Source organism: Labeo rohita, chromosome 3 (assembly GCF_022985175.1).
Source record: "Labeo rohita strain BAU-BD-2019 chromosome 3, IGBB_LRoh.1.0, whole genome shotgun sequence".
NCBI classification, from domain to species: domain Eukaryota; kingdom Metazoa; phylum Chordata; class Actinopteri; order Cypriniformes; family Cyprinidae; genus Labeo; species Labeo rohita.
Genome location: NC_066871.1, coordinates 28,165,155 through 28,190,258, shown reverse-complemented (window position 1 = coordinate 28,190,258; position 25,104 = coordinate 28,165,155). Strand labels below are relative to the sequence as shown.

The 25,104-nt window shown below is 38.3% G+C and overlaps 2 protein-coding genes across 7 annotated transcripts; both read right to left on the bottom strand.

Annotated features, from left to right (window-relative positions):
• Positions 1–1,426: 1,426 nt before the first annotated feature.
• On the bottom strand, positions 1,427–12,768 carry LOC127160945 (beta-1,4 N-acetylgalactosaminyltransferase 2). Of its 5 annotated transcripts, none has more exons than XM_051103603.1 (12): positions 12,100–12,453; positions 9,907–10,044; positions 9,752–9,781; positions 9,484–9,636; positions 9,297–9,403; positions 8,533–8,570; positions 8,134–8,314; positions 7,877–7,963; positions 7,608–7,789; positions 7,379–7,522; positions 3,281–3,509; positions 1,427–2,968 (listed from the first exon to the last, which is right to left on the bottom strand). In XM_051103603.1, exons 2-12 carry the CDS (start codon positions 10,029–10,031, stop codon positions 2,787–2,789), a joined length of 1,458 nt encoding a protein of 485 aa, XP_050959560.1. In that variant the 5' UTR covers positions 10,032–10,044; positions 12,100–12,453; the 3' UTR covers positions 1,427–2,786. The 5 variants fall into 5 exon arrangements, with proteins under 5 accessions (XP_050959560.1, XP_050959567.1, XP_050959539.1 ...); XM_051103610.1 differs by having other exon boundaries at positions 12,326–12,428; XM_051103582.1 differs by lacking the exon at positions 12,100–12,453 and adding an exon at positions 12,467–12,768 and having other exon boundaries at positions 1,428–2,968.
• A 54-nt stretch (positions 12,769–12,822) lies between these two features.
• On the bottom strand, positions 12,823–25,017 carry nags (N-acetylglutamate synthase). Of its 2 annotated transcripts, XM_051103544.1 has the most exons (9): positions 24,440–25,017; positions 21,922–22,208; positions 21,615–21,828; positions 17,538–17,718; positions 16,286–16,325; positions 14,898–15,029; positions 14,276–14,458; positions 13,211–14,187; positions 12,823–12,961 (listed from the first exon to the last, which is right to left on the bottom strand). In XM_051103544.1, exons 1-8 carry the CDS (start codon positions 24,803–24,805, stop codon positions 14,010–14,012), a joined length of 1,581 nt encoding a protein of 526 aa, XP_050959501.1. In that variant the 5' UTR covers positions 24,806–25,017; the 3' UTR covers positions 12,823–12,961; positions 13,211–14,009. The 2 variants fall into 2 exon arrangements, with proteins under 2 accessions (XP_050959501.1, XP_050959507.1); XM_051103550.1 differs by lacking the exon at positions 12,823–12,961 and having other exon boundaries at positions 13,553–14,187; positions 21,615–21,825.
• Positions 25,018–25,104: the final 87 nt, after the last annotated feature.

The following is a 25,104-nucleotide window of genomic DNA, read 5'->3' as shown; positions in this document are numbered from 1 at the left end:
ACCTAGAATTTGATCAAGCTGTGCAACACTGCGTTAAGTCGAACACATTTCATGAACAAAATGTCTCGTGTCCTTATCTTGCAATTACGGTAATTACGACATGGTGTGAAGGCAACATGATAGCTACAGATTTTACTGTACAGCGGATTATTGAGTTGTATGATAAAAGGGAAGTATGATGTTAGGTTCGTTTGTGATGAGCAAATTCTGCGCAGAATCGATCACTGGTGATCACCACAAGATGCATGCCGGTTAGAAATGTGTCCGAGTTACGTCCGCCTTGCTCTGATGTCATGCTGACGTGTGCCAAAAAACTCTCGGGATGGCGAGGCGGCTGTGTCGGATTGCGCAGTCGGGCGCAATACCTCTCCACCGACTGCGCTGACCAAAAGCACGATGGGAAACGACTGGATGACGACACAGCTTAAAGCTCATTGGTTCAGACAAGCGTGATGTTGCGCTCTCTTCTAAAATGTATTATTTTGTAATCAAATATAATGTGGTTATGTGTTTAAATTATGCATGAATATTCCCAAACACTATGCCAGTGCGATCTCTGTGAGAGATGTATGATTGTTGTCATATTTCTATAAAAATCTAAAATACACCTTTGTATTAAAGTAAAAATTGATGATAAATACACCTTTCGTATGAAATTAAATAGCAAACACTTCGAGTGTCTTGTTCATCATATTTATTTTCACATAAAACAGAAGAGCTGAAATTATATCATGTTTATCAGCAACACAGCACGAGTGTGATAACGCGATATCCGCCTTTGATCTCGTAGGTATCTGTATCTGACTTCGAGAGGTCAGAACTGTCCGTCTTGACTGCACTTATTTCACTCCTCCCCTCACTGCAGCCGCCTACTCTCGCCTAGGTTTCGGGCGAGGCGAGGCGAGGCGCATCTCAAACGAGCCTGTAGGCGAGAGTAGGCGGCTGCAGTGAGGGGAGGAGTGAAATAAGTGCAGTCAAGACGGACAGTTCTGACCTCTCGAAGTAGAACAGATACCTACGAGATCAAAGGCGGATATCGCGTTATCACACTCACGCACTGTGTTGCTGATAAACATGATATAATTTCAGCTCTGTTGTTTTTATATGAAAATAAATATGATGAACAAGACACTCAAAGTGCTTGCTTTTTAATTCCACACGAAAGGCGTATTTATCATCCAGTTTTACTTTAATACAAACATGTTTTAACATGTACAAACGTTACAGTACAAACATGATTTTAGAGTTTTATAGAAATATGACAACAATCACATATCTCACGCAGAGATCGCATTGGTATAGTGCATGGGAATATTCATGCATAATAAACACATAACCACATGATATTATATTAATAAAAAAATAGTTTTAGAAAAGAACGGCAACATCATGGTTGTCTGAACCAATGAGCATTAAACTGCTGTGTCGTCAGGCAGTCGTTTCCCATCGTGCTTTTGGTCAGCGCAGTCGGTGGAGAGCTACTGCGCTCGACTGCTCAATCCGACACAGCCGCCTCCCCATCGCGAGTGTTTTTTGGCACACGTCAGCATGACATCAGAGGAAGGCGGACGTAACTTGGACACATTTCTAACCGGCATGCATCTCTCGGTGATCACCGGTGATAGGTTCTGTGCAGATTTTGCTAATCTCAAACGAACCTAATATTACTATAACCTCGTGACAGCATCTGTGATTTATTTTATATTTGCACTTCAAGAAAAAAAAAGCCTATTCCATGTGTTATGTAAAAAGTTTTACAGTAGCTGCACAAAAATGTTTTGCCATACTAAGGCTTGAAATCTTCATAACTGAAGCAGGCAGCAGACTTCATTGGGTAATATGAGTCACTATCTGTGCTATTATTTTATCCCAATTATTGTTAAAATGCATCCATATTGGCATTGTTTACAACAACAGAATACATTCAACATCAACAATTCCATAATAATATGTAAATTGCCCAGAGAAATTGTTTGAGATAAACAGTATTCCAGACATTATTGAATCCAGAAAACATTGCAAGAAATCCCACCCTTGTCTGAAGAAGTAAACATAACAGTAAATGAGACTTAAACCAGTTCAGCATTTAATGTTTTTTTTTTTAAAAAAAAAAAAAAGTCAAAAAAGAAATTCCAAAACATGCATTTCATAATTTTACATACTATATCCTTGCCAGGCAACAACACCGTTAATCATCCACATAATTAAGATTAATACATTTAGGGACAGACACAACCTTTGTGCAAAGTTCAGCAATTCTTCAAAAAAAGTTACCCTTCAAAAAAATAAATATTTTATTATAGAAAATGAGTAAACCCTACAAAAATCAATTTGAAAATCAATTTGATACAAATATCAAGCTCAGTATAGATAAGGGTGATTTTTAGTTCACTCTGTAAACATTTTGCACTTTTTATTTAGATAAAGAAAGTCCATGATGGCACATAACAGTCACATTTATAGCAGTGTAATATATTTTATTTCACAACAGTAACCCACAGTAATAAATATAATAAAATGTGTCTACTGTAAATAAATATGCTGAGAAGATTCATACCCTGAGATCGGTTCTTCTGAAGACAAAACTTGGTTCATAGTTTTTTTGATGCTGATTCCATTGACTGAATTGTTCATTTGTCTTAAATACCGTTTCACTACACCTTTCTTTACTAAAACACGTCTCAGGCGAACCTTTGCTCACATACATTCCTTTAATGAATTCAACTATAAGCTCAATTCAGTTTGGTTTGTGCAGGTGAATGGTCACCCTTCTCCTCAAAACTCTTTTAGTACCTAATGCAATTTAAATAGTTCTTGAAGTAATGATGGGCCAGTTTGTTTCTTCCATCTTTTCGTCCTGGAAATCTAAAGTGCCTGTATTTGCTTTGTTTGCGTTTCTTCTGATGGCCGACTGAAAGTCCTTTGCAAGAGGCAATCAGCAAATCTCCAAGACCATCGAGAAAAAACTCTGCAGGGGGGTTAGGGTAGAGAAACAGAATTAGAAGGGCAATCATAAAAAAGATACTCAAGACACTAGATCAGGGGTGGCAAACGTCGGTCCTGGAGAGCCGCAGCCCTGCATAGTTTTGCTTCAACCCTAATCAAACGCACCTGAACAAGCTCATCAAGGTCTGAAGGGTTACTAGAAAGCTACAGGCAGGTGAGTTTTAATTAGGGTTGGAGCTGAACTCTGCAGGGCTGCGGCTCTCCAGGACCGGAGTTCACCACCCCCGCACTAGATACTAAAGGCAATCACCCTGAACCCTCAGGATGCACCTACCAGTGTGAGCCACCCTCTTCAGAAATGGATCAAAGCCAACCCGTCGCACCGCATCTGTCCGTGCCAGGAAGTAGTTGACAACCCCGTCTACAAAGAAGCAGCCATCTAGGCCTGGAACGGATTGAATCTTCCTCCTATGCAAACGTCTGAGACAACCGCCTTCCTCTTCATCCCCTTCCTCGTACTTAAGACGGAAAAAGAACTGATCTCTTCCCACTGCACCACCAACCTGGAAACAGAGAGTGAGTGAGAGAGAGAGAGAGAGGAAGGAACTGTTTCCATAGCTGAAATGTAAAAAGGCAACATCATCTACGAACGATCCACGAACACTAATAAAACATTTTTTTTACAGTTTTTCTCAATTGCTAAAACACTAAACCCTATTGTCTGAACCAAATGCTCAGTTGCCTGAACCCACTGATTGAATCAATCACTCTTTTGGCAAAACCATAAGCACTTTTCACCTACAACTTGCCAACACATTTTCATTGTGATGCACCCGTGCTGCATAGTGGTGAGCACAGGTGACAAAAGTCAAACACAATTAAAGCACAGGTGTCACCACTTGAACACAACAACTCAAAACTGATCACACTTGTGGCTAATGATGTGAGGGAACATATACAGTAAGCCAGTTCAGAGAGCACTGGTTTGTGAGGCCCTACAATGGATAGAAATCTGAGAGGACGAGTTTGTGTGAGAGGAGGTCGAGGTGGTCAGCGAAGACAAAGAACAGTAATATCTGATGAAATCAGAGCTACTGTGATTGACCATGTTCTTGTCCATGGTATGAGCATGAGGGAGGCTGGACCAAGGGTACAACCAAACATCAGTAGATTCACTGTGTCCACCATAATCCGAAGATTTAGAGAAGAGAACAGGTAATTACCATTTTTTGACATTATAGTACAGTATGTAAATGTTGACAGCAATTACTGTATGACATACTATAGAGAAATAATAATTTTCTCACATTCACTTGCATTGACGATTTTTCAATCTAGAGGTCCAGTGGGGTTTTACGGATGGGCGGGACTTACCAGCTGTATATACTGTACCACAGTATACTGTAAGTAAATATATGTTTCAGTACATCACTGTACCAATGTACTGTAGTATTGTAATGGAGGGTTGGTCTAACTGTTTGTAGGCCTAGTATTCCATGTATTTTTTTGTAACTCCATGTTCTCTTTTTGTAGAATTGAAAGACTGCCACATGGGGGTGGGAGGACAGGTATGTTCTCCCCACACCAAGAGACCCTAATTGTTGATATGGTCCGTGAGAACAACGCCATTAAACTGAGTGAAATTCAGCAGAAGATCATTGAGGACCATGTAAATTTTGAGGGTATCAACAGTGTCAGCCTCTCTACTGTTGATCGTGTCCTCAAGCGCAACAGACTGCGCATGAAACAACTATACAGAGTGCCCTTTGATCGCAACTCAGACAGAGTCAAAGAGCAAAGATTCCAGTATGTACAGATTGGCATATATCCAGACACATTCAGTGTTGATTACTCTAAGTAGTGATTTACTGTAGTGGCCTAAATCACTTTTTCCGTATCACTTACAAAACTATATCTATTTCTACAGAGGGTTTTTCAACTGGATGCAATGGAAAGATCCCATGAATACATCTACATGGATGAAGCTGGGTTTAATCTCACCAAAAGGCGAAGGAGAGGCCGTAATGTGATTGGCCATCGGGCCATTGTTGGTGTTCCTGGGCAGCGTGGTGGCAATGTCACATTATGTGCTGCCATCAGCAATCATGAGGTTGTCCACCATCATGCCAACCTGGGGCCCTACAACACTCACCAGCTCCTCATTTTCCTCAATCACATGCGAGATGCTCTGTTAGGGCAGCAGGATGAGCATCCCATCTATGTTGTTGTTTGGGACAATGTGAGTTTTCACAGAGCCCTCCAGGTTAGAGAGTGGTTCAATATGAACCAAGGTTTTATCAATCTTTGCCTTCCACCGTACTCCCCTTTCCTAAACCCCATTGAGGAATTCTTCTCCTCATGGCGGTGGAAGGTATATGAACGCCAACCTTACACCAGGGTAAATCTCCTGCAAGCCATGGGACTTGCCTGTGGTGACATAGGTGTGGAGGCATGCCAAGCCTGGATACGGCATGCCAGGGTTTTTTTCCCCCGTTGCCTGGCCAGACAAAATGTGGCCTGTGATGTGGATGAAGTCCTGTGGCCTGACCCAGTACGGAGACATGATGCTGTGGCTGAGTAATGCACTTATTTGTATATTTTTGTACTTCATTTTTACATGGGCTTACTGTACACAAGTGGCAAACGCATAAGATTTCTGTTTGTTTTTACAAGTGCTACGTGTAAATGCACAAGATTTCTGTTTTGTCTTTTTGTACAAGTGCTAAATGCACAGGTTTTCTTTGTTTTGCAACATGCATTTAGCCTACAGTGAACAATAAACATTTATTTCTCCAGCTTCATGTCCTGAGCATTGTGTTTTCTATTTTTCTACGTAGTGTTTAGTGACTGTTCAGTAGTGTTTTTAATTTTGATTGACTCGGGGCACGATTTGACAACATAGTTCAATTTTGAGCACAGATTGAACTGTTTGAGGTGAAAGTTTGGTTTTGCAAGAAGAGTCTGAGGTTTTGTGAATGTAGCTTGAAAATTGGGTTTTGTGTTCACAGTTTAGAGAAAAGGAGAGCAGCTTTCAAGAAATGTGTCTTAGCAAAAAAAAAAACTGTAATGTAAATTCATGTGCCAGTCACATTTTCCTGGTTAAACATTACTTACACTATCAGAAAAAAAAATATATATATATATTTTAGATTTTTACATTAACACTGTAATCAATATTCTGTTTATTAAAGCCAAGTATTAATCTCAACTCAAGGCAGTAACAATTCAGTAATACATTTTATTTGTGAACTTATGTTCAGCTAGTCTTTGTAACAGTTCATTTTTAACTATTTTTGAATTTTTCGGATCATCAGTCATCAAATTAATCATCTCGGTAAATATTGATCACAGATGGAGATTTATTTTAAGCGGATTACTCCCACAGATCATGTTTTCATCCCATTTTAAGTCTTATTTTGACTTGACAAAGTGGTTTCATCTAAGTGTGTGACTTGTTTACTTTTTTAAATTATTCTTCCCATTAAGGCCATTATATTGTTCATTTAGACTGATTTGTGAATGCAGAACACGCAAAACACAAGAGGCGGGACTTATCGCATGAACCAATCACAGCCGGACATATCCATTGCCTCCTCTCATGTGACATTTTCCCCCATTCATTCTCAATTGACCCTTTGCAAAAACCCACCCTCCTTAGTTACTGTTGCTAAGTCCAACAAACAATACTGCTCTCACAGTACACATGTTCTCACGCAGTGAAAAATACATTGCCGAACAAAGAGGAAACTGACAACACGCAGACGGACAAGACAGAGCAGGTTACGTGTGATATGAAACAAGGTCTCACCATTAAAATGTTGTCATTTTTTAAGAAATTCCAACAATAAATACTGTTTTGTGGCTCTTTAAAGTTGTTATATATATCATTGTATTGCCTTATTAGATCAATCGACACATGAATAAATCATCTTTTCTTCTTTACTTAAAGCATGAAAAACGTATTTTACTTCAACCGCGAAAAGATGTCAATACACACAAATTTTCAAGTTTACGTCCACCGAAGTTAATCTACGCTACTGTCTGATTTGTTTGTCGGACAGAGTGGCAGATTCAGCGTTATGATTGGTCAGATTGCCTGTCAATCAAGCTGTTTGCGACGGGTCAATTACCCCCCAACAAACTCAGCGCACACTTTAGGCTTTAGTCTGTTAAAACTCAATGGGCTCAGAGGAGCCGAGAGAGACACGGTCTCCCGCTGTAACTTTACCTGCTGGTGTCGCTGTTGGACAGTGTTTTTTTGTGATTTATACACTTTTTAATGTTATATTTTGTAATATTGGTGTTGTTTTATTTTTGTACTACTAATTTTTTTTCTCATCCAATATTTTGAAGAGGCACCGCCTCCTCGGAGGAAATGCGCCAGTGCACGTTTAGTTAATGAGACCCACTGTTCTCCAGTCTCTTTACTCACCACATCCAGTTCTGGAACTTTCTCCATTATCTCCACAAATTTTTCAATCCGTGTACTGTTACTGAATATGTAGTCATCGTCAACCCACAGGAAGTATTTAGTGGTGACCTGAGATACAGCCAGATTCCTGCCGGCAAACCAACCCTGAGGCAACCGATGAAGACATATTCCAGATTTTAGTCACTCAACAGCATTATGTTGAGCATTGTGGCCTTAAAAAAATACTTACCTGTGTAGGAGGCATAATGTATTGCTCTAATTTGTAGCCAGTCACGTTTTGCGGCTCCAGGCTGTCATCTGCAATGATGATCTTGATTTCAGGATAAAACTGTCGGATGCTTTTGATAAGGATGTTCAGCTCGTCATATCTCAGAAAGGTCTTGGTTGCTATTGTCACTTGTGAGTTTATATCTAAGATAGAGAAACAAAAGTAAAGGGCCATTGATCATGCATAATCTAAACAAAAGATATGTGATAAGATAAATTTCATGAACTTACCTTCCCCTGGGTCATACAGAACAGGAACTGATGGTCTCTTGATCTCAATGGAAAATATGGCCTCGTACTCCTCAAAAGAAAAATTAACTAGGGAGACAAAGAAAACGTGATTTACAACCTTTCAATTTAAAAATAAAAAGTAAATTGCATATAAATCCAAAAGTAAAAATTAAACTAGACTGTGGAAAAACAATAAGCTCAATAGCTCACACCCATTCTTTGAACATATCAGACAAAGAGCGTGGTGCTGACTTTACCCAGATCTTTAGATTTTATATGGTAGATGGTGCTGGTGTAAGTCACTCTGGAGAGCAGATCATTGAGATGTGTGAGGCTGCTGGATGAGATAATCAGTTCACTCTGACCCAGTCCTTCTACCTTATCTCCTTCCAGAACATCGTCTACTGAGAGCACTCCTTTCTTCACACTCAAAGACACCTATAGGCACCAATCAGTGTGATATTCATTAATAATGATGCATGGAGGTCTTTCACAAAAAGAAACCAGTATTCTTGAGTTTGCATTTGAAGAACACAGAAAAGATTGATTTGAACCCTGTAAGCCCGAAACGCAAAAAGACCCTCCACCTTCATTGACATCACCAAACCAGAAAACCCCAAAGGAACTCTATGGGCCACACAAATTTGAAAACAAACCTTATATAGTCTTCTTTTTTGAGCATGCACAGCCAAACCTGTGAAAATGGGCAGTTTAACAAATCAACCAAAAAGTAAAATTCCATTAAAGTACATTCTTACTTGGTTAACACACCTCAACTTTTAATAGAGTGTTTTCACGACACGTCACCAGTCACTATACTTTGCTGATTATTGCTGCTGAACATGGTCAATTATTGTCATGTTTTTGGGCTGTACTAATCCGTCAGACCAGGAAAAAAAACTTTTGGAGTACTATAGGCTGCCAAAAGTCATAACAAATCAAGGAGAAGAGTGCAAAAACTGTTTGAGGAACAAAAGGTGCTTGTGGTTGGCTAAACTGAACCAGGATTTCCAGAGCAAGAATCTTGACAACATTTGTGTTGGTCAGGTAGGTGAAATATCAGGCTAAAATCTTAACTAACACAGCTCGTACAGATCTTTACCACCTATTAGCTTTAGTTTATCAAAACATTGCGCCCTTTCCTGCTTACTAAGTCCTTTTCTATATGATTTAGCAGCTTCCACACATTTCTTCCGTGGTTTAGACAGCATAAATTAGCAGAACAACATATTCAGTAGTACATTAACCGTGCAATCCCTCGATTCAGTTTGAAGACACAGTAAATTGCTAATTTCTTTTTTATCTGTAATGGCTTCCAACACATAATATCTAACATCCCAAAGTAGAAAGGGATATCTAATCAAAGTCATAAACACATTCAAGATCAGAAACCTGTTTCACATGAAGGAAAGATTTTTACCTGGTATCACACTTTTTGTAAGAGGTTCTACTACAAAACCCTGGATGGGATATTGGAGGGGTGAGTTGGATTGGGCTAGTATAAGGGACTCCATTTTTGTGCCCATCCTAAGAAATACAGAATTAGAGCTTTTAGAATTCAGCCAAACCAAATGAAATACGGGCTAAGAACTGGAATGTTCTTTGACCTGAGCTGGTATTGCCGGTACTCCTCAGACCGACGTCTCTGAAGGTCTTCCAGTTCATCCACCGCCACATGCTTAGCATTTAACGCATATCCTTCACAGGAACAAGACGAACGATTTTTACTGGGAAATGGCCCAATGTTGCGGTTAGGCGGTCTGTGAAAGGTAAAAGTTAGATAAATATCACAAATAAGAAGTCATATACGATGATACAGAAGTAATCTTAAATTCAAGAGAGTATAGTATTCTGAATAAATAACCGACCACTTACCTTCCTTTAGAAAACTGGACGCGCCTTGTGCTGCAAAAAAAAAAAAGAAAAAGAAAAAAGAAGTCACCCATCAAACCAATTTTCAAGACTACAATAGGACAAACAATCAAAAACTGACAAACAAATACCAGCGAGACGGTGTAGTAGGGTCGTACCTTGATGGCAACAGTCTTTTTGTGACATCTGTAACATCCAGAAATCCACTTTGTATAGCATAAATACCCAGCGCAGTAACACAGAGCGAAGTCAGGAATAACTTAAAGAGAAAGCTGTAATTCATTTCTGGAGATTACCTGAAATAAAGACGCCAAAAGCAGTTAAGAAAACACTTAAAGATAGCTTTGCTGGAGCTGTACCAACCAATGACTGATCAATCAAACCAACAAAACAAAATCCTAACAAACGAAAACAGCATTGATCATATACTAACCGAATAAAATGAATGCTAAATAAGTAAATCAATGTTTGGTAGCATTATCTGCACCTTATTCCCACACACTACGTGGCTCCGGATGAAAAAGGCTTTCGACATTATCCATTAACTTAGCAGGGCTGTTCTTAGGCATCGGATTTATGAGTCATTTTGGGAAGTTCAAGGTCTACCAAAGGTTTCTATACCGACAGAAAAAGCTCATACAAGCCATAAATCTGTCGCCCTAGTAACAGCGACTCATTTTCTCCGTTTACGCACATCTGACACGGACCCCGCTTGATAAAACTGACGTCACGCGTCACCTTTTCCGGATCCACGCGCTCCATCAGATCTTTTTTTGTTTCTTGTTTTTTAAATTAATACTAAAAAACAATAAACGAAAATTACATTAAGAAATAATAATGATAAACAAAGACAACGAAAGAAAAAAACAGAGATGAATAAGACGAAAAGGGGGCGATCGCTCAAACTCTTTTACAATAACAATAAAGAGTGGTCTGGAAGTTTAACATTTGGATTTGCCAGCATTAAAATCAAAGCCTAACTGCATAAAACTATTATATCAGCAAAACCTAGCACAGCATCATTCCCAAACAAATTTCACTCCTAATGAATCCTCAGATATCTTCAGAAACAGATCCACTAATAGAGAACGGGGCTGCTCATGACGTCATAAAACGTGAAGCCACCTGCTATTTCCTCCCATACATTATTTTATTAAAATAATACGAAATCGTACGATTTTAAGAAATCATTCTCTAAACGAGTTACCGTGTTTATATCTCAAGTCTTAAAAATAGTTTGCATAAAGTCAGGATATTTCACCTGAATGTTCCCTGTTAAAAACATTCCTTTCTTATCAGATCAGTCGCACCTCAGCCTATGTAGCTGTTACAAACGTCATAGTGCTCATTGTGAAATCTGTTTAAACATGACTTACACGCATATACCTTAATTCATATACAGTCTTGTAGTTATTCACTGTGTATGTAATTGTTGTTGTGTTGTAATGGTGTTATTCGTAGTAGACTGCAAACGTTTCAACAATGATTTCATTTCACACATGTAACAACTCCAATGGAAACTGTAATTCCAGCAAAGAATTTGCGCTGTCTTGAAGAGTCTGAAAAAGCTGTTGCTCAATCAGGAAATACACCCACACAACACCGTTCAGAGAAAGAACGCTGAAATGTTCTGAAGTAACAATTAATTTACTGACACATACCCTAAAACTAATCATGTGCGACTGATAAAATGCGAATCAAATGATTTTAGGTAAAGTCCTTAAATAAAAGACTTTCGCCGCTACAACCGGTGCGACCTGCGGAACACGTTTCCATGTCCAGATGATCCACATCATCAAGCACGGATCGGTCTTCATCACCCTTTTTTTTTTTCTTCTCTTTCTTTTTTTTTAATTTTGAATGGGTCCAGATTTCTCTGCAGGTGGTGGATTTCATGAAAGCCTGAATATCAGCTTATGGATTGAAAATAATAACCTATTAAGTAAAGAACAATAGCTGTCTCTTGTAGTCGCAAGTTACGCCCATGCCTCAATGTGTGCTACAGGCTAAATGAATTGTTCATAAACGATTATGAATTCGAATCTTGGACAATGTATTAATTACGTCACGAATTAACAAGCAGATTTACATTATTTAACTCAAATACAATAAATCGTCTCAGTAACATTATATTTAGTCTACACATCTTATTTTGCATTTGAATCGAAAGAAATAAAAACAATACAATCGTTTTTCACCTGTACTGTCGACTTTAAACCAGGAATTATTAAATATTTTTAAAATGTATGATTATTTATCTGTGTATAGCGACAAACAAACGTACACAAGAAAAAACACGTTTAGGTAACTTACAGCAACAGCGTATTATAAACGTGAATACATTACCCTACCTGTTAATTGTCAGCAAACGCAACACTGGGCTCAAAAACTCCTTACTTACAGAAAAAAACGATCAGTCATTTATATAGCTATAATATAATATAATTATCAAAGACTTCCTACAGCTCTCGCATTTCTTTGCGCTACTCTGGAAGACAATTCAGACATCATCTCTATATTAAATGACTAAATCACTACACTGACCACATCGTTTACCACATCATAAGTCCCACATACCCATTTCAAAGTCCATCGTACTGTGTAAACCGCAAATTGCAATTAAACTAACTTGATTTGATGATATATTCGTTAATACAATATTGGCAGATGTAAGTAGTAGTCATTGAAAATATGCATAGATTATATTGCCGTACTCACCTTGAAACACAGGCTGCTCAATACGCACACAGGTAAAGCAGCGACTTTCCAAACTCGCCTAACAAGTTGGTTCAGTGTCTTTTACATACTTTTTAATGGTCCATGCAGTTTTCATTATTGTTTTGACTCAGTTCGGTTGTCAAGTTAACGGGTGTGTCTCACAACAAAAAATGACTAAAACTGTTTTAAAAGTGCGATTTTGACAATAATTTATTCACTAAATCTTGTGTTTATGTCCAATTGTAAAACACAGCCCCTATCTTAGCATCCTGCCAACCCACAACACATTACAGCATGTCGAAAACATCTTTTCCATTGTCTCTGGAAAGTCAAACTGAAGAAAACGTTCTATGATACAGCTTTCTTTTTCATAGAGGAGGAAATGGCACATCCTCATTTTTCTGAGTTAGATGTGTTCATGGTTGTCAAGTTTCCTGGAACAACATTTTAATCCAAAAATTTAATCTTGACTACATCCCGACACCTAAACCTAACCTTACCCATGAGTAATATCTAAAATCAGAGGAAATGATAGATGAATGACACTGATGTACAAGCAGCTAACAGCGATTGTAAGCCTAAATCTGATTTCAAATCTGATCGGTTTAATCACAATTTTGTTTTGGGCACGCCCTGATTTTGCTGAGTTTGATGTGTTCCTGGGTCAACATATTTTATTGACCCTGGAACAACATTTTAATCCAAAAATTGAATCTTGACTACATCCTAACACCTAAACCTAACCTTACCCATGAGTAATCCCTAAAATCAGAGGAAATGATAGATGAATGACACTGATGTACAAGCAGCAAACAGTGATTGTAAGCCTAAACTTCACAAAAACTATAAACTGTTTTTTCAAATCTGATTGGTTAATCACAATGTTGTTCCAGGGTTCAACAAAGATGTTGATCCAGGAACATGTTGTACTTGGTAAAATCAGGTTCTGTGTTGTTTCGGGGTCAACAAAGATGTTGATCCAGGAACATGTTGTACTTGGTAAAATCAGGTTCTGCAAGGAAAATTCAGGTCTGAATTGTAATAACACTGCCTCGCCCTTTCTGCAGGCTCCAGCATTTTTTACCACAATTTTCATTGTAGATTCACAACTTGTCTTTCAATGACAAATTGAATTTCACTGTTCAGTGACAATGAACGTAAATAAAATAGATTACATTGTGGCGTTAGTTGTGATGTTCCGATTTATATAAACAAAAGTCTTTGGCTAAACAAAATTCCTGTCACTCTCAACCCATATGATGGGCTTTCTTTATTTATTTAATAGGGACAGTACTCATTAATCAACAGTAAATTACTGTAAATAAGACAGAGTTAGCCCCAATGGCTAATTTTCATCTGTTGCCATCTTGAGTAGAACACAAAAGAAGATGTTTAGTTATATGCTCAAGCTGCTTTTTCCTATACAATAAATGTAGATGAGGTCAAAGGGAAGATGACTCAAAACTCTTTTTGTGTTCCACTCAGTCCTGTGGGTTTGGGACGACATTGCAGTTGTTACCGATAGATGCATTGCAGTAGTGTTTTATGACCCTTGAGGTTGCTGAATTGGTTTAGCTTCTGCTGCGATGTGAGAGCAGAAGGAGTCAGGAAGGCACTTGGCGTACTCCACCAGCTCATAAGACTCACGGATGTCCGAAAGGCCGAGCCAGAATACAATCCAGCGACCGTTTACGAAACTGCCGTCACAGTGCTTGAAGTACCTGAGGATTTTAAAGCAGATTGAGACATGAATGATGGATGGGCAAAGACTGGGAATCACAACAGGGCAATGTGGAGGACAAGACACACCAGGGATTGATGCGGTTCGTAGCACGGGATCGCCAGAAAAGCTTCCTTAAGTCCTGACGAATACATTCCCACAAGATCTGACCGGTTCCTTGGCCTTGTTTACTGCTGCTGACCACAAATTTGTCAAGGTACGGAGTGCCGCTGTTCACAGGCTCTGTGGTGATTATAGCAGCTGCACTGTACCTGCAACAGAATGTGACTGCAGATTTGACAAGCTCATGCTGCTGTAGCAGAATACTTTAAAACTATGTTTGTGGCTCACCACAAGCATGTAATTTAGCACAACTGTGGCATGTAAGAGTTTGGTATGCTGTGTCACTCAGTTTGTTGTGTTGTTTGTCACATGAATGTCTGTTTAGAATGTTGCTAAGCTGCATATAATTGTACATGAGAGAATGCTAAAATACAAATTTATAATAACTTCAAAGTAATTGTTAACTTGCCTGGTAAAAATTTATTTTTTGGCTAACCAGATTCTTTCAGGTGTACAAATATTAGTTTCCTATTTATTTATTTTCATTTCCCAATGATTCAGCTTTCTTGTCACAAGAAGCAAGTTATGTCATATTTCGTTGGCTACACTGAATAATTGAGGCTTGACATATAGAAACAATGCACTTACCCCTGAGACAGGTAAATGGAATGCAGTCTACCTTTGAGAGAAGATATATAATCCTCTCTCAGGTTCTTGTCAAAAGACTTGTTAATCAGTGCCAAGAGACGGTTAATGTCAATGTCATCTAGGCTACTGTATCTGTGAAGAAAGAAGTTTAATTTAACTTATTTTGTCTTCTGGGAAACATGTAACTATCTTCTGTAGCTTCTGAAGGGCAGTACTAAATGAAAAAATGTATGATGTTTAGGCAAAATAAGATAAATACACAGCTTCATTCTGTTCAAAAGTTTCCACCCCCGGCTCTTAATGCATAATTTTTCCTTCTGGAGCATCAGTGAGCGTATAAGACCTTCTGTAATAGTTGCATATGAGTTCCTCAGTTGTCCTCAGTGTGAAAAGATGGATCTCAAAATCATACAGTCATTGTTGGAAAGGGTTCAAATACACAAAAATGCTGAAAAACCAAAGAATTTGTGGGAGCTGAAGGATTTTTCTAAACAACAGCGAGCAGTTTAACTGTTCAGGAACAAAAAGGGACTCATGAACAACTATCACTAAACGAGCAAACACAGCTGAGGATCATTCAACAACACAGTATTCAGAATCAAGCGCATGTAAACTTTTGAATAGGGTCATTTTTATAAATTCAACTATTATTTTCTCTTGTGGACTATATGTAAATGTCTTTTATGCGAAATATCTTATTCAGGCCAGTACTGAATAAAAAAATAACATGCATTTTGTATAATCCCTCTTCTTTTGATAAAATAATCAACATTTTGCAGACTCTGCAAGGTGTATGTTAACTTTTGACCTCAACTGTACATGTAATTACAGAAAGTACTGATAATATTAGGTAACTACATGGGGTAGGGTTAGGTTTAGGGGTTAGTTTAGGGTTAGTAGTTATTGTAATTACTATAATAAGTACATAGTATGTATATAAGTAACAGGACTGTAAAATAAAAGTGTGACCAGAATATGTATTCCATACAACTGCTGTCATTAAGTATTCTGGATTATTACAATACCTCTGAATGAAGAACAGAGCAGAACTGAATTTGCTATTCTTCACCAGGTATGACATGACATGATATCAGTTGACATGGGTGTGAGTGAATAATGACAGACAACTGCATTTCTTATTACACACAGTGAACATAAAATGTTTGTTTCTAACAGCTGGTCCAATGATACAGTACTTCTCACTGAGATATCCAGCCCTACACCTGTGGCAATAAAAACTGCTTGTTCATTCTTGATTATTTAATTACCCCCTAAAACCTTGAGCTGCGCATTCCAACCTAAAAGATGGTGGGTGAATGGAAAATTGCTACTTTTTTCTGATTGGGCATCATCTATAAAGGAAACACTGAATTGCAATGATCTCATACCTGTGAATGGGATCTCCATTTTTAAATAGGGTGCCTGAGCCTGAAATATGGATAAAAACAAAGACACATATGTGGGTTTAAGAAACACAATGAATTGCTCAACACATTGACGAAGGCGCTCAATTTCAGAGTCAAACTGTTAAATCCGGCCTTACAGTAAAACACATGTATAGACTTTTTTCTTTGTCATAGTGTATGTATTTTTTAATGTAACTTGCTCACTTTCCCAGTTAACCTGTGCTATGGCATTTTCCTCCAGCAGCGGCGCTTGCAGACCAGTGGGACCATTGTGAAAAAGGCGGGAAGAGTCATCACTAAAGACTTTTTAAATGTTTTGAGACAATATGTATTCTCTGATTATTATCACTAATTTAGTACTTTAACACTTCAAACTAACATTTTATATATTTCCAACATTTATTTTCTACTGGCACAATGTGTTATTGTGATTTCTTTACTAGTAATCTGTAATTGTATTTTGTTCACTGATGAAATATTCTTAATATGCTGTTACGTGTATTTTATTGTAGTTCAGTTATGAAATGTAAAAGATGAAGCCTGAATAAAGCTTTTGATGTGAAGTAATAACTTCCACCTTTTTCTTCTGTGCGGAAGTAAGCCTATGGGTGAGACTTCCAGTAGCCGCTAAAGGGAAATAACAAGAATAAAGGTAAAACTGTTTGCACCACAAACCAGGGTGCTCATAATTAACATGGTAAACCACACCAACTTGCAATTTCAAGCAGCCAACCAGCTGTTTTGTATAGCTAAAAATAGCTGGACACGGATGAGACCGGAAGCCAGACCCACAAAATTTACAAATGGCTGCGCCCACTCTTACGGGAAGAAAAAGGTGGATATAATAAAATAAAAATAACATTGTAATGCGGTCGGCTACTTCATTTTACAGTACGCTTAAAATTATTGTCCTTACCCACTAAACATTGGACGTCGGATAGACGTGCAGATCATGTCTATATTGGGTCCGTCGGTCAGGGTCACGTCCCTACGACGTCCAATGTTTAGTGGGTAGTGTTACAGCAATATTACTGCGGTAATGGTTAATTGGATAACTGGATATTTATTGCCAGTAAGTTAGCGTTATTTGACTTATAGCAGCTGTAGTGGGGTCGTAGGTGTGCTAACAAAACGTAATCTTCGCCGGACTGCATTTGATCTCCACTGACTTTAGACTTTGACTTTGACAAGAGGTATTTGTTTTAGCAGGTGTGTGTTTTATGTCTTCTCTCACCCTTATGGCTGAAGAGCTCAGTGAGAAGCGTGTCCGCTGAGGTGACGACAGCCGAACTCTCCGCCGGCAGCAGGTTGAGCAGCTGCGCAACGGCACTGATGCGTTTGCGCTCCACGTCACTCAGCCATTTCGCAGAACTCAGACCTGACAAATCTCCCGGCAATGATACCAAACCCATCACCTGAACAAATAAAGCAATGTAATAAGGAACCATTTAGCCCGTTATTTTTCAAGTTTCTTCATATGTTTTTTCATTTTTATGGAAACTTAACCAAGACAAAGTATGCCCACAAAAAGTAAGTAAAAGTATAATTTTATAAAGTATGTAACACACAAAAAACTGCATTTGAAGCTGATGCACATCATCCAGAAATTTTACGTTTTCTAATACACTTCTGTGTCAACAAATTGCAACACTACCACCTTGTGTTCACTTCACGCTACTGAATCGTATTTCTGAACTCTAAGGTTGCACCACATTTTTATTTAGAGAGTAAAAAACTATTGGGTGCAAATCTAACCTTGTAACAATATATCAGTTTAAAAATATATATCTCATAACTGGCTACTACTACTACTGCAGTGATTAGGCTTCAAATATTATTTCAAATTGTATAGTATTAGAAAGAATAAGCCATACAGACCATGTTATAAAGCCCAAGAGAAATAATAACTATATGTAAACTATTATTACAAATATTAGCAAAAGAAACGTTTGAAAATGCAAACTGATATTTCCTACTGTCACACTACAGCAAAAGATAGAAATAACTAGCTTAAACCTCTTTTTTGGTGGACTTTTGCAGTTACATTGTATTTTTTATTTATTTATTTTTACTTAATATATATATATATATATATATATATATATATATACACACACATATATGGACTTCAGATGCAAAACCTACTAAAAGCCACTCTTCATTATATATATATATATATATATAAATATATATAAAATATAGTAGCTATCTTTAGCAAGTGGCTTCAGCAAACATACGAGATTGTAACAACATATAAGTATCTGGTCTGATGATACATACAAATCTATAAGAAGGGTCAAAGTCATATTTATCTGTTAAGTTCTAGGATTCTGTGGTCCACTCTTAAAAATATAAAGGTTCCAAAAATGTTTTTGCACTGATGCCATAGATGAACTACTTTTGATTTCCCAAAGAACCTTCCAGTGAACAGTTGCTAAAAGAACCATTTTGAAGAACATTTATTTTAAACTATAAAGAACCTTTTCTGCATTAGAAATGTTCCATGGATGTTCAAAGTTCTTGATGCCAATAAAGAATCTTTATTTTTAAGCGTCTATCGTCGGTGATCTTGTATGCTGCCACCTGTTGGGGCTGGCGGTTGTTGTAAAAGGAGAAGAACAAATCATAAAGAAGGCAGATTCTGTTGCGGGGGGTGTGTTACCCACCATAGAGATAGCGCAGGTTAGAATGTTTCATAATGTGGTCTCTGTGATGTATCATGATTGTCACCCCCTTCACAAAACAGTTCGAACCCTTGTGAGTAAATTCTGCTCTATATATATTATATATTATTTGTGTGTGGTGTGCGCTGCTGTGATGTGTACATTTCTCTGCAGGGATTAATAAAGTTTATCCAATGTAATCCAAATTTTGTGAGCGTCACTACAGCAATCAACAGCAAACCGCCTACATTTCTATGGTAATGTAATGTATGATTTAGAGGCTGGAGCCTGTACTGGACTTTGGTCAGGGGCTCGGGAACAGAAGCCATCTCTAGGCTGTTGTCGGTACTAAAGCCATTACTGGGCTGCATTTAGGTGCTAGAGCAATCTCTGGGCTGTGTCTGGGAACAGAAGCCCTCTCTGGGCTAAACACTGGAACTATTCTCAGGGTAGAATACAGAATCTGGAGCCACCTCTTGACTCTGGTCAGGGGCTTGAGCCATCTCTCTACACTCTGGGGTGGATTCAGGGCTTTTATTCTCTGGCTGGAGTAGATTCGGAACTCTGACTCTCTGAAACAGGTTTAGTGCTTTCATTCTCTGGAGCGTATTCAGGAATTTCACACTGTGGAATGGATTCAAGGCTTGCAAGCTCTGGAACGGGTTCTGAAGCTGGAATCAACTCTGGGCTGCACTGGGGGACTGGAGCCTTCACTCTTTCGACACCCAAAGCACCGGCTGATACCAGGAAAAGTGGTTTGTAGGTAACACCAAAACATTTCTGGTCTAGAGGTAGGAACCGCTTGTGACAGGGGCTGGGGATGGGGTTACCGTGACCAACAAGACAAACAAAAACTTGAACAGGCTTTTTTTTTTTTTTTTGAAAGAGCAGCTAAACACAAACACATTGGATTCGCCATGTTTGGATGCTGATATAAGTTTGCAAAGTCATTGTTAAAGGGGTCATATTATGCTTTTTCACTTTTTGAACTTTAGTCAGTGTGTGGTGTGCATCTTTGGGCATAAAAAAAGGATGTACAAAGTCACAAATCTACTCCGGTTGCTGCGTCGGAGCCATGCGCCACAGACGTGTGCAGTGTGTGGTAAGAGATTTATTTATCATACAGTGTAGATAACGTTAGCTTCACTTATAACGCAAGTGTTTTTTAAAATGCATAAACTTGTACTAGAATAGGCTAGGCTAATCAGTGATGATGTTCTTTGATAATGTTAGGCTGCCTTTAGCCTTATTCTGGAGCTGGTTTCGGGCGATGAAACTAAGTATGTAAATAATTAGATACATTAGCACGATAATATCATGTATTGGCAATCTCGAAGGCTGATGATAGGACCCAACACTACTGTAGTGTATTATTTACTCACCCTCCATGTATGTCAGGGTTGCCAAAATGCCAACTCACACGCTTTCAGGCTCTGTCTCACAATCTCACTCTGCCCATGTAAAGTCAGCTTTCATATTTTGTAAGTTTTAATACTAAATTCAAACGATAAATATCATTTTAGCGCACTTAATGTGATGTAAATCATAAAATGTAGCCCTTTTAACGCCAGAGCCATTGTAAAACAGAGCTGCCATAAGCTTTGATCTCACCGGCGTCGCCACCACGTGGTCACATGATTGACGGAGCTCCGCAAACAAACCAGCGCTGACAGTATATTTCAATGTGTTTAAGTAGGATAGAGAAGACAGCTTATATATACAGGTATTTGCAGCAATTTTTGGAAAACATTACAGCATATTATGCTGTATTTTTTTTACGTCGATGACATTTACAGTATCATTTTATCCTGGAGAGTGATGAAGAGGCAACCCTGGTTTTACAGATCACAGATAAAACAAACAAACAAACAAAAAAATCCATGGTTATTATAGTTAAACCATTGTAACCACAAATTAATCATGGTCTTGCTACACTAACCACAGTTTAACCATGGTATTTGTAGTAAAACTATGGTTATACAAATGGTAATCAATGTACCAAAAAAACATGGTTACTACACTTTTACTATAATAAAACCATGGTTTAGTTTTCATAAGGGTTACCCTCAGGTATTGCTTGCTTATAATGTGACCATGCATGTTCTGTTACTTACTTATATTACAATTAGTATAGTATTTAAGGTTAAATAGAGAAAAGGGTTTTAAACTCCAATGCAAAGAAGTTCAAAAGTTTGTGGTTTTATTGCAGCAAATACTTGGAGCACACGTAAACAGTCTTAACTTGAAACAAGACCAGACAACTTTGAGCCTTGAGGTGTGTGCTTAAAGGAGAAGTTCACTTCCAACACAAAAAATTACAGATAATTTACTCACCCCCTTGTCATCCAAGATGTTCATGTCTCATATAGTGGACTTCTATGGTGCCCCGAGTTTGAACTTACAAAATGCAGTTTAAATGCAGCTTCAAAGCAAGGCTCTAAACAATGTTGAAAAACTCCCATCTCATTTTCTCCTCAAACTTCAAAATCATCCTACATTGCTGCAGAGGTACTGACCCAGTGTTTACAAAGTGAACATGCAAAGAAGGTCAAACGCCCTTTATAAAAAATGATGTAGGACAGACTGGCACCTGGTTTACTACACACATACAAAGCTTTCTGTTTGTCATATTCACATCTTGCCCCTACCTTGTGGTTTTGGTTGCGGATGCCACCTGAGCTGTTCAGGATTATGACTTTCAGAGGCTGGAGTGACTTTGAGATGGCTGTCATCACCTGAATTGGACTGAGGACAGAAGAGTGGCCAGCTGCATCACGGCCCACTGGACAGACCAGCGGAATGACTCCGCAGTCCAGAGTCCACTGCAGAAGAGCTGAGTCCACAAGAACTGATGGACCACTGCTGATACATGCAGACAGAGAACACAGACACAGTGAGAGAGATTGGGGACTCCATTATCAGCCCATTATCACTCGGTTAAAGTGGCTGCTAAACCTGCTCTCATCCTGAGTGTGCTGCAGTTGTAAGAGAGCCTCTGAACTAAAGAAGGGCATCACATTGGCTGAGTTGTGCTGAAGTGCTTCTGTTAAAGCCTGACAGTGTTTCACCATCATAGTTCTGGTGAGGGAGGATTTAGTCCCAGTTTTGGCACTGTCCTCTTTTTCCATCTCAGGCGGGAGTCCCATCACCACCACAAGCTTCATATCCATTCGCTGCAGAAACGAGAGCCCGAAGGCCAGACTCTGAACCATCTCATGGCTATCAAACACTGAAGTGTCAACCTGCAGACAAAGCAAAAATCAGCATCAGTCTGGACATAAAAATCTAAATTTAATATCATTTTTGTATAAAAAGAAAGTATAAAATAACTATATACATGTAGAAATGAATTTTTGAAGTTGTAAATTAAATAAAGATTAATGTTTTACAAGAAAATACTATTTTAGTTTTTCTACTTCAAAATTTAGCATTTCTTTGCCATTTCTTTGTAACTGTGAATTTTTTTTTTCTGCATAAAAAATCTAAATACATTTTAAGTGTCATGAGGAACAGTTGTTTTTTATTTAGACTAAGTCAAAGTCTGCTTCTTTCTGGCTATTAAGAGGTCAGATATCTGCAGTGTAGCCTACCTAATAAGTTAATTTTGTTTGACCTGTGATCCTGAAACAGAAAAAAGGCTCAATTGTCTACAGTGTCAACAAACCAAAACCGGATGACAGAAAGGATCTGTACACTCATGCACAATTTGGACAGCAGCCTGGATGAATAGTCAGCAGTCTCTTCACATAAAATGTTCAAATTCAGCTTCGGATTAAACTTGGTGTACAAATACGCCATTTTGTACTTTATACTTGTTAAAACAGTTTTGTTTATGTGAATATTTATTACATTATTGTTGATTAATAATAAATGACCTGAATAAATAGATACTTAATATAGTTTATAAAAGTATAATAAAATAACACCTGCATCAACATACTAGTATTACATAAATATACACTTATACTTTATTAAATTATACTAAAATAAAATCTGCAATAAGATGTTAGTAATATAGAAATAATATGAAGTTGTGGAAAGGGCTTAAATTGTTTTTTATAAACTTAAAAAAATAAATAACAACTTTAAAAAAACAATATTTATATGAATATCTATTTAAAATTCTGATGGACAGGGTCGTAAAAATTCCGTCATAATCTAATATTACCCGTCATTTTAATGTTCATATTTTAATTAAAATAACACATTTAATTACTTTTATTTTTATTCACATTTTCGTTTTTAATCATGAACCTACAGGAGGACAGCGCAGTGATTAAAAACAACAAAATAGGCACACAAGTCTCACATTTCAAATTCTGTCAATTTACTTTGGAAATTCAAGCAATAAATACTATAATTTTGATGCAACGTGGCGTGATAGATCGTTGTAGCTACCGTGTACTCGCCTGTGCGTAATCAAACGCGCAGGAAAACATTCCTGATAATTTCGTTTTTGTTCTGTATCCCGTGCTCTGCTGACTGGAGCGCACTCGCCACCAACTGGACAGGAGTGGGAATTATAGCTACAGTTATACAATGGATCACCCTCAGTGTAATCTGCCAAAAGACGGGCTTTAGATTTTTCCGTCACTTATAAAAAATTTCAGTCAATGACTGAGAATTTTCGGTTAACGCGACCTCTGCATAGTATATACAATTATAATAAAAATCACACAAGATATTAGTAACATAGACACATTAAAATGGTATTTTATAAGCTATTAAAAAAAAATAAAATATTACGTTGAATATAAATTTATCCACCTTATTTTTGTCGTATAAGGAGCGGGCGCTGCCATTTGTAAATGTTATAGGTCTGACTTCTGGTCTGATGCAGTTATTGTTAGCTGTACAAAACAACTCGTTTTGCTGCTTTATACTGCAAATTGGTGTGTCTTACCATATTATTTTAATGAATTATCTTCATTATGAATAAATGTAGTGCACAGTTTTACCATTTACTGCACGTTGTTGATAGCGGCTAATGAACCCAAGTACTGCTCACTGGCCTCCAGCTCCCCCTCTCTGGATGTCCAGCTCCACCTCTGTGTGAACTAATGGGTGGAGTTAGGTTTAGGATAGGGTAAGGGGGTTAGGGTGTGGTTAGGTGTCTATCTCCACCCATTACCTCCAGTGAGGGGAGCTGGAGCTCCAGGAAGTCTCGCTCATAGGCTTACTTAAGCTTTGAAGAATAAGCTGGATAAAAAAGTACAAATTAAAATATTTAATATATTACAATTTAACATCTTAAATGTATTGAAATGTCAACGTAAATTAATCAAATTATATTTAACACATGTCTGTTAAAATAGAACACCATTAAATAAAATGTATTAAAAAAAGAAACATAATTGACATGATTAAAATCTAATTAAAATCTGAATTACATAAAATAATGCGCATTAAAGTTTATCTAAACCGTTTATCTAAACTGCTTTCGTTTCTCACTAGGGCCGCAGAACAAACGCACCTCCAGGACCGCAAACGCTGGAGATGAACCGGCCCGCTGAAAGTGTGTTAACCAGTACCGAGCTTCCCGTGGATCTCCTCCAACTTCGTTGAGAAAAGCCTTCACATCTCTGTAGATCAGCGTGCGGTTGGACCAGACGTTCCGCTCGCTCAGGGAGCCGTAGCTGGGGAGCTCCTGCTGGCTCCACGCCGGGCTTTTGCTCCAGGGGCCCGCGGCGCTGGATGCCCTCATACGCTGGTTCACTGAGGTTAGTCTCCGCTGATGATGACTGCTCCTGTGCTGGCTCAGAGCTGGCGGTCTGGTCCAAAACTGGCCAGCCATGACCACGGCCCTGCAACCGGACGAACCGCTATTGACTTTGGCCATGAGTCGCTCAGGGAAACTTAATGGTAGTGATGTTACGTTCAACACGGAAGCTCCAAGCTTGTATCACAATAACAATACATTTCACACTGAAGCACTGTATCGGAGCTTGATTTAGTTTGAGAAGCACGTGATTTATGACGTCCGAAGCTTCATTAGCCTGAAAACCACATGACTGCTTCAGTATCTGATTCAAACGAAGCGCACAGGGCTGCGTTCAGCCCCGACAAAACGAAGCAAAACGTTTTTTAAGCGGAAACGGTGGTGCGTTGAACACCCTGTTCTGATGACGCAAGAGTTGC

What these genes read in the sequence shown, in the direction of transcription:
- LOC127160945 (XM_051103582.1), bottom strand. Translation starts at nt 10,031, where the DNA reads ATGAATTACAGCTTTCTCTTTAAGTTATTCCTGACTTCGCTCTGTGTT. An exon ending in AAAAGACTGTTGCCATCAAG is followed by an intron (nt 9,782 to 9,906) that starts GTACGACCCTAC and finishes TTTTTTTTGCAG; the next exon opens with CACAAGGCGCGTCCAGTTTT. An exon ending in TATAAAATCTAAAGATCTGG is followed by an intron (nt 7,964 to 8,133) that starts GTAAAGTCAGCA and finishes TTGTCTCCCTAG; the next exon opens with TTAATTTTTCTTTTGAGGAG.
- nags (XM_051103544.1), bottom strand. Translation starts at nt 24,805, where the DNA reads ATGGCCAAAGTCAATAGCGGTTCGTCCGGTTGCAGGGCCGTGGTCATG. An exon ending in CAGCGTTTGCGGTCCTGGAG is followed by an intron (nt 22,209 to 24,439) that starts GTGCGTTTGTTC and finishes CTTTGTCTGCAG; the next exon opens with GTTGACACTTCAGTGTTTGA. An exon ending in TCCATTTACCTGTCTCAGGG is followed by an intron (nt 14,459 to 14,897) that starts GTAAGTGCATTG and finishes ATTCTGTTGCAG; the next exon opens with GTACAGTGCAGCTGCTATAA.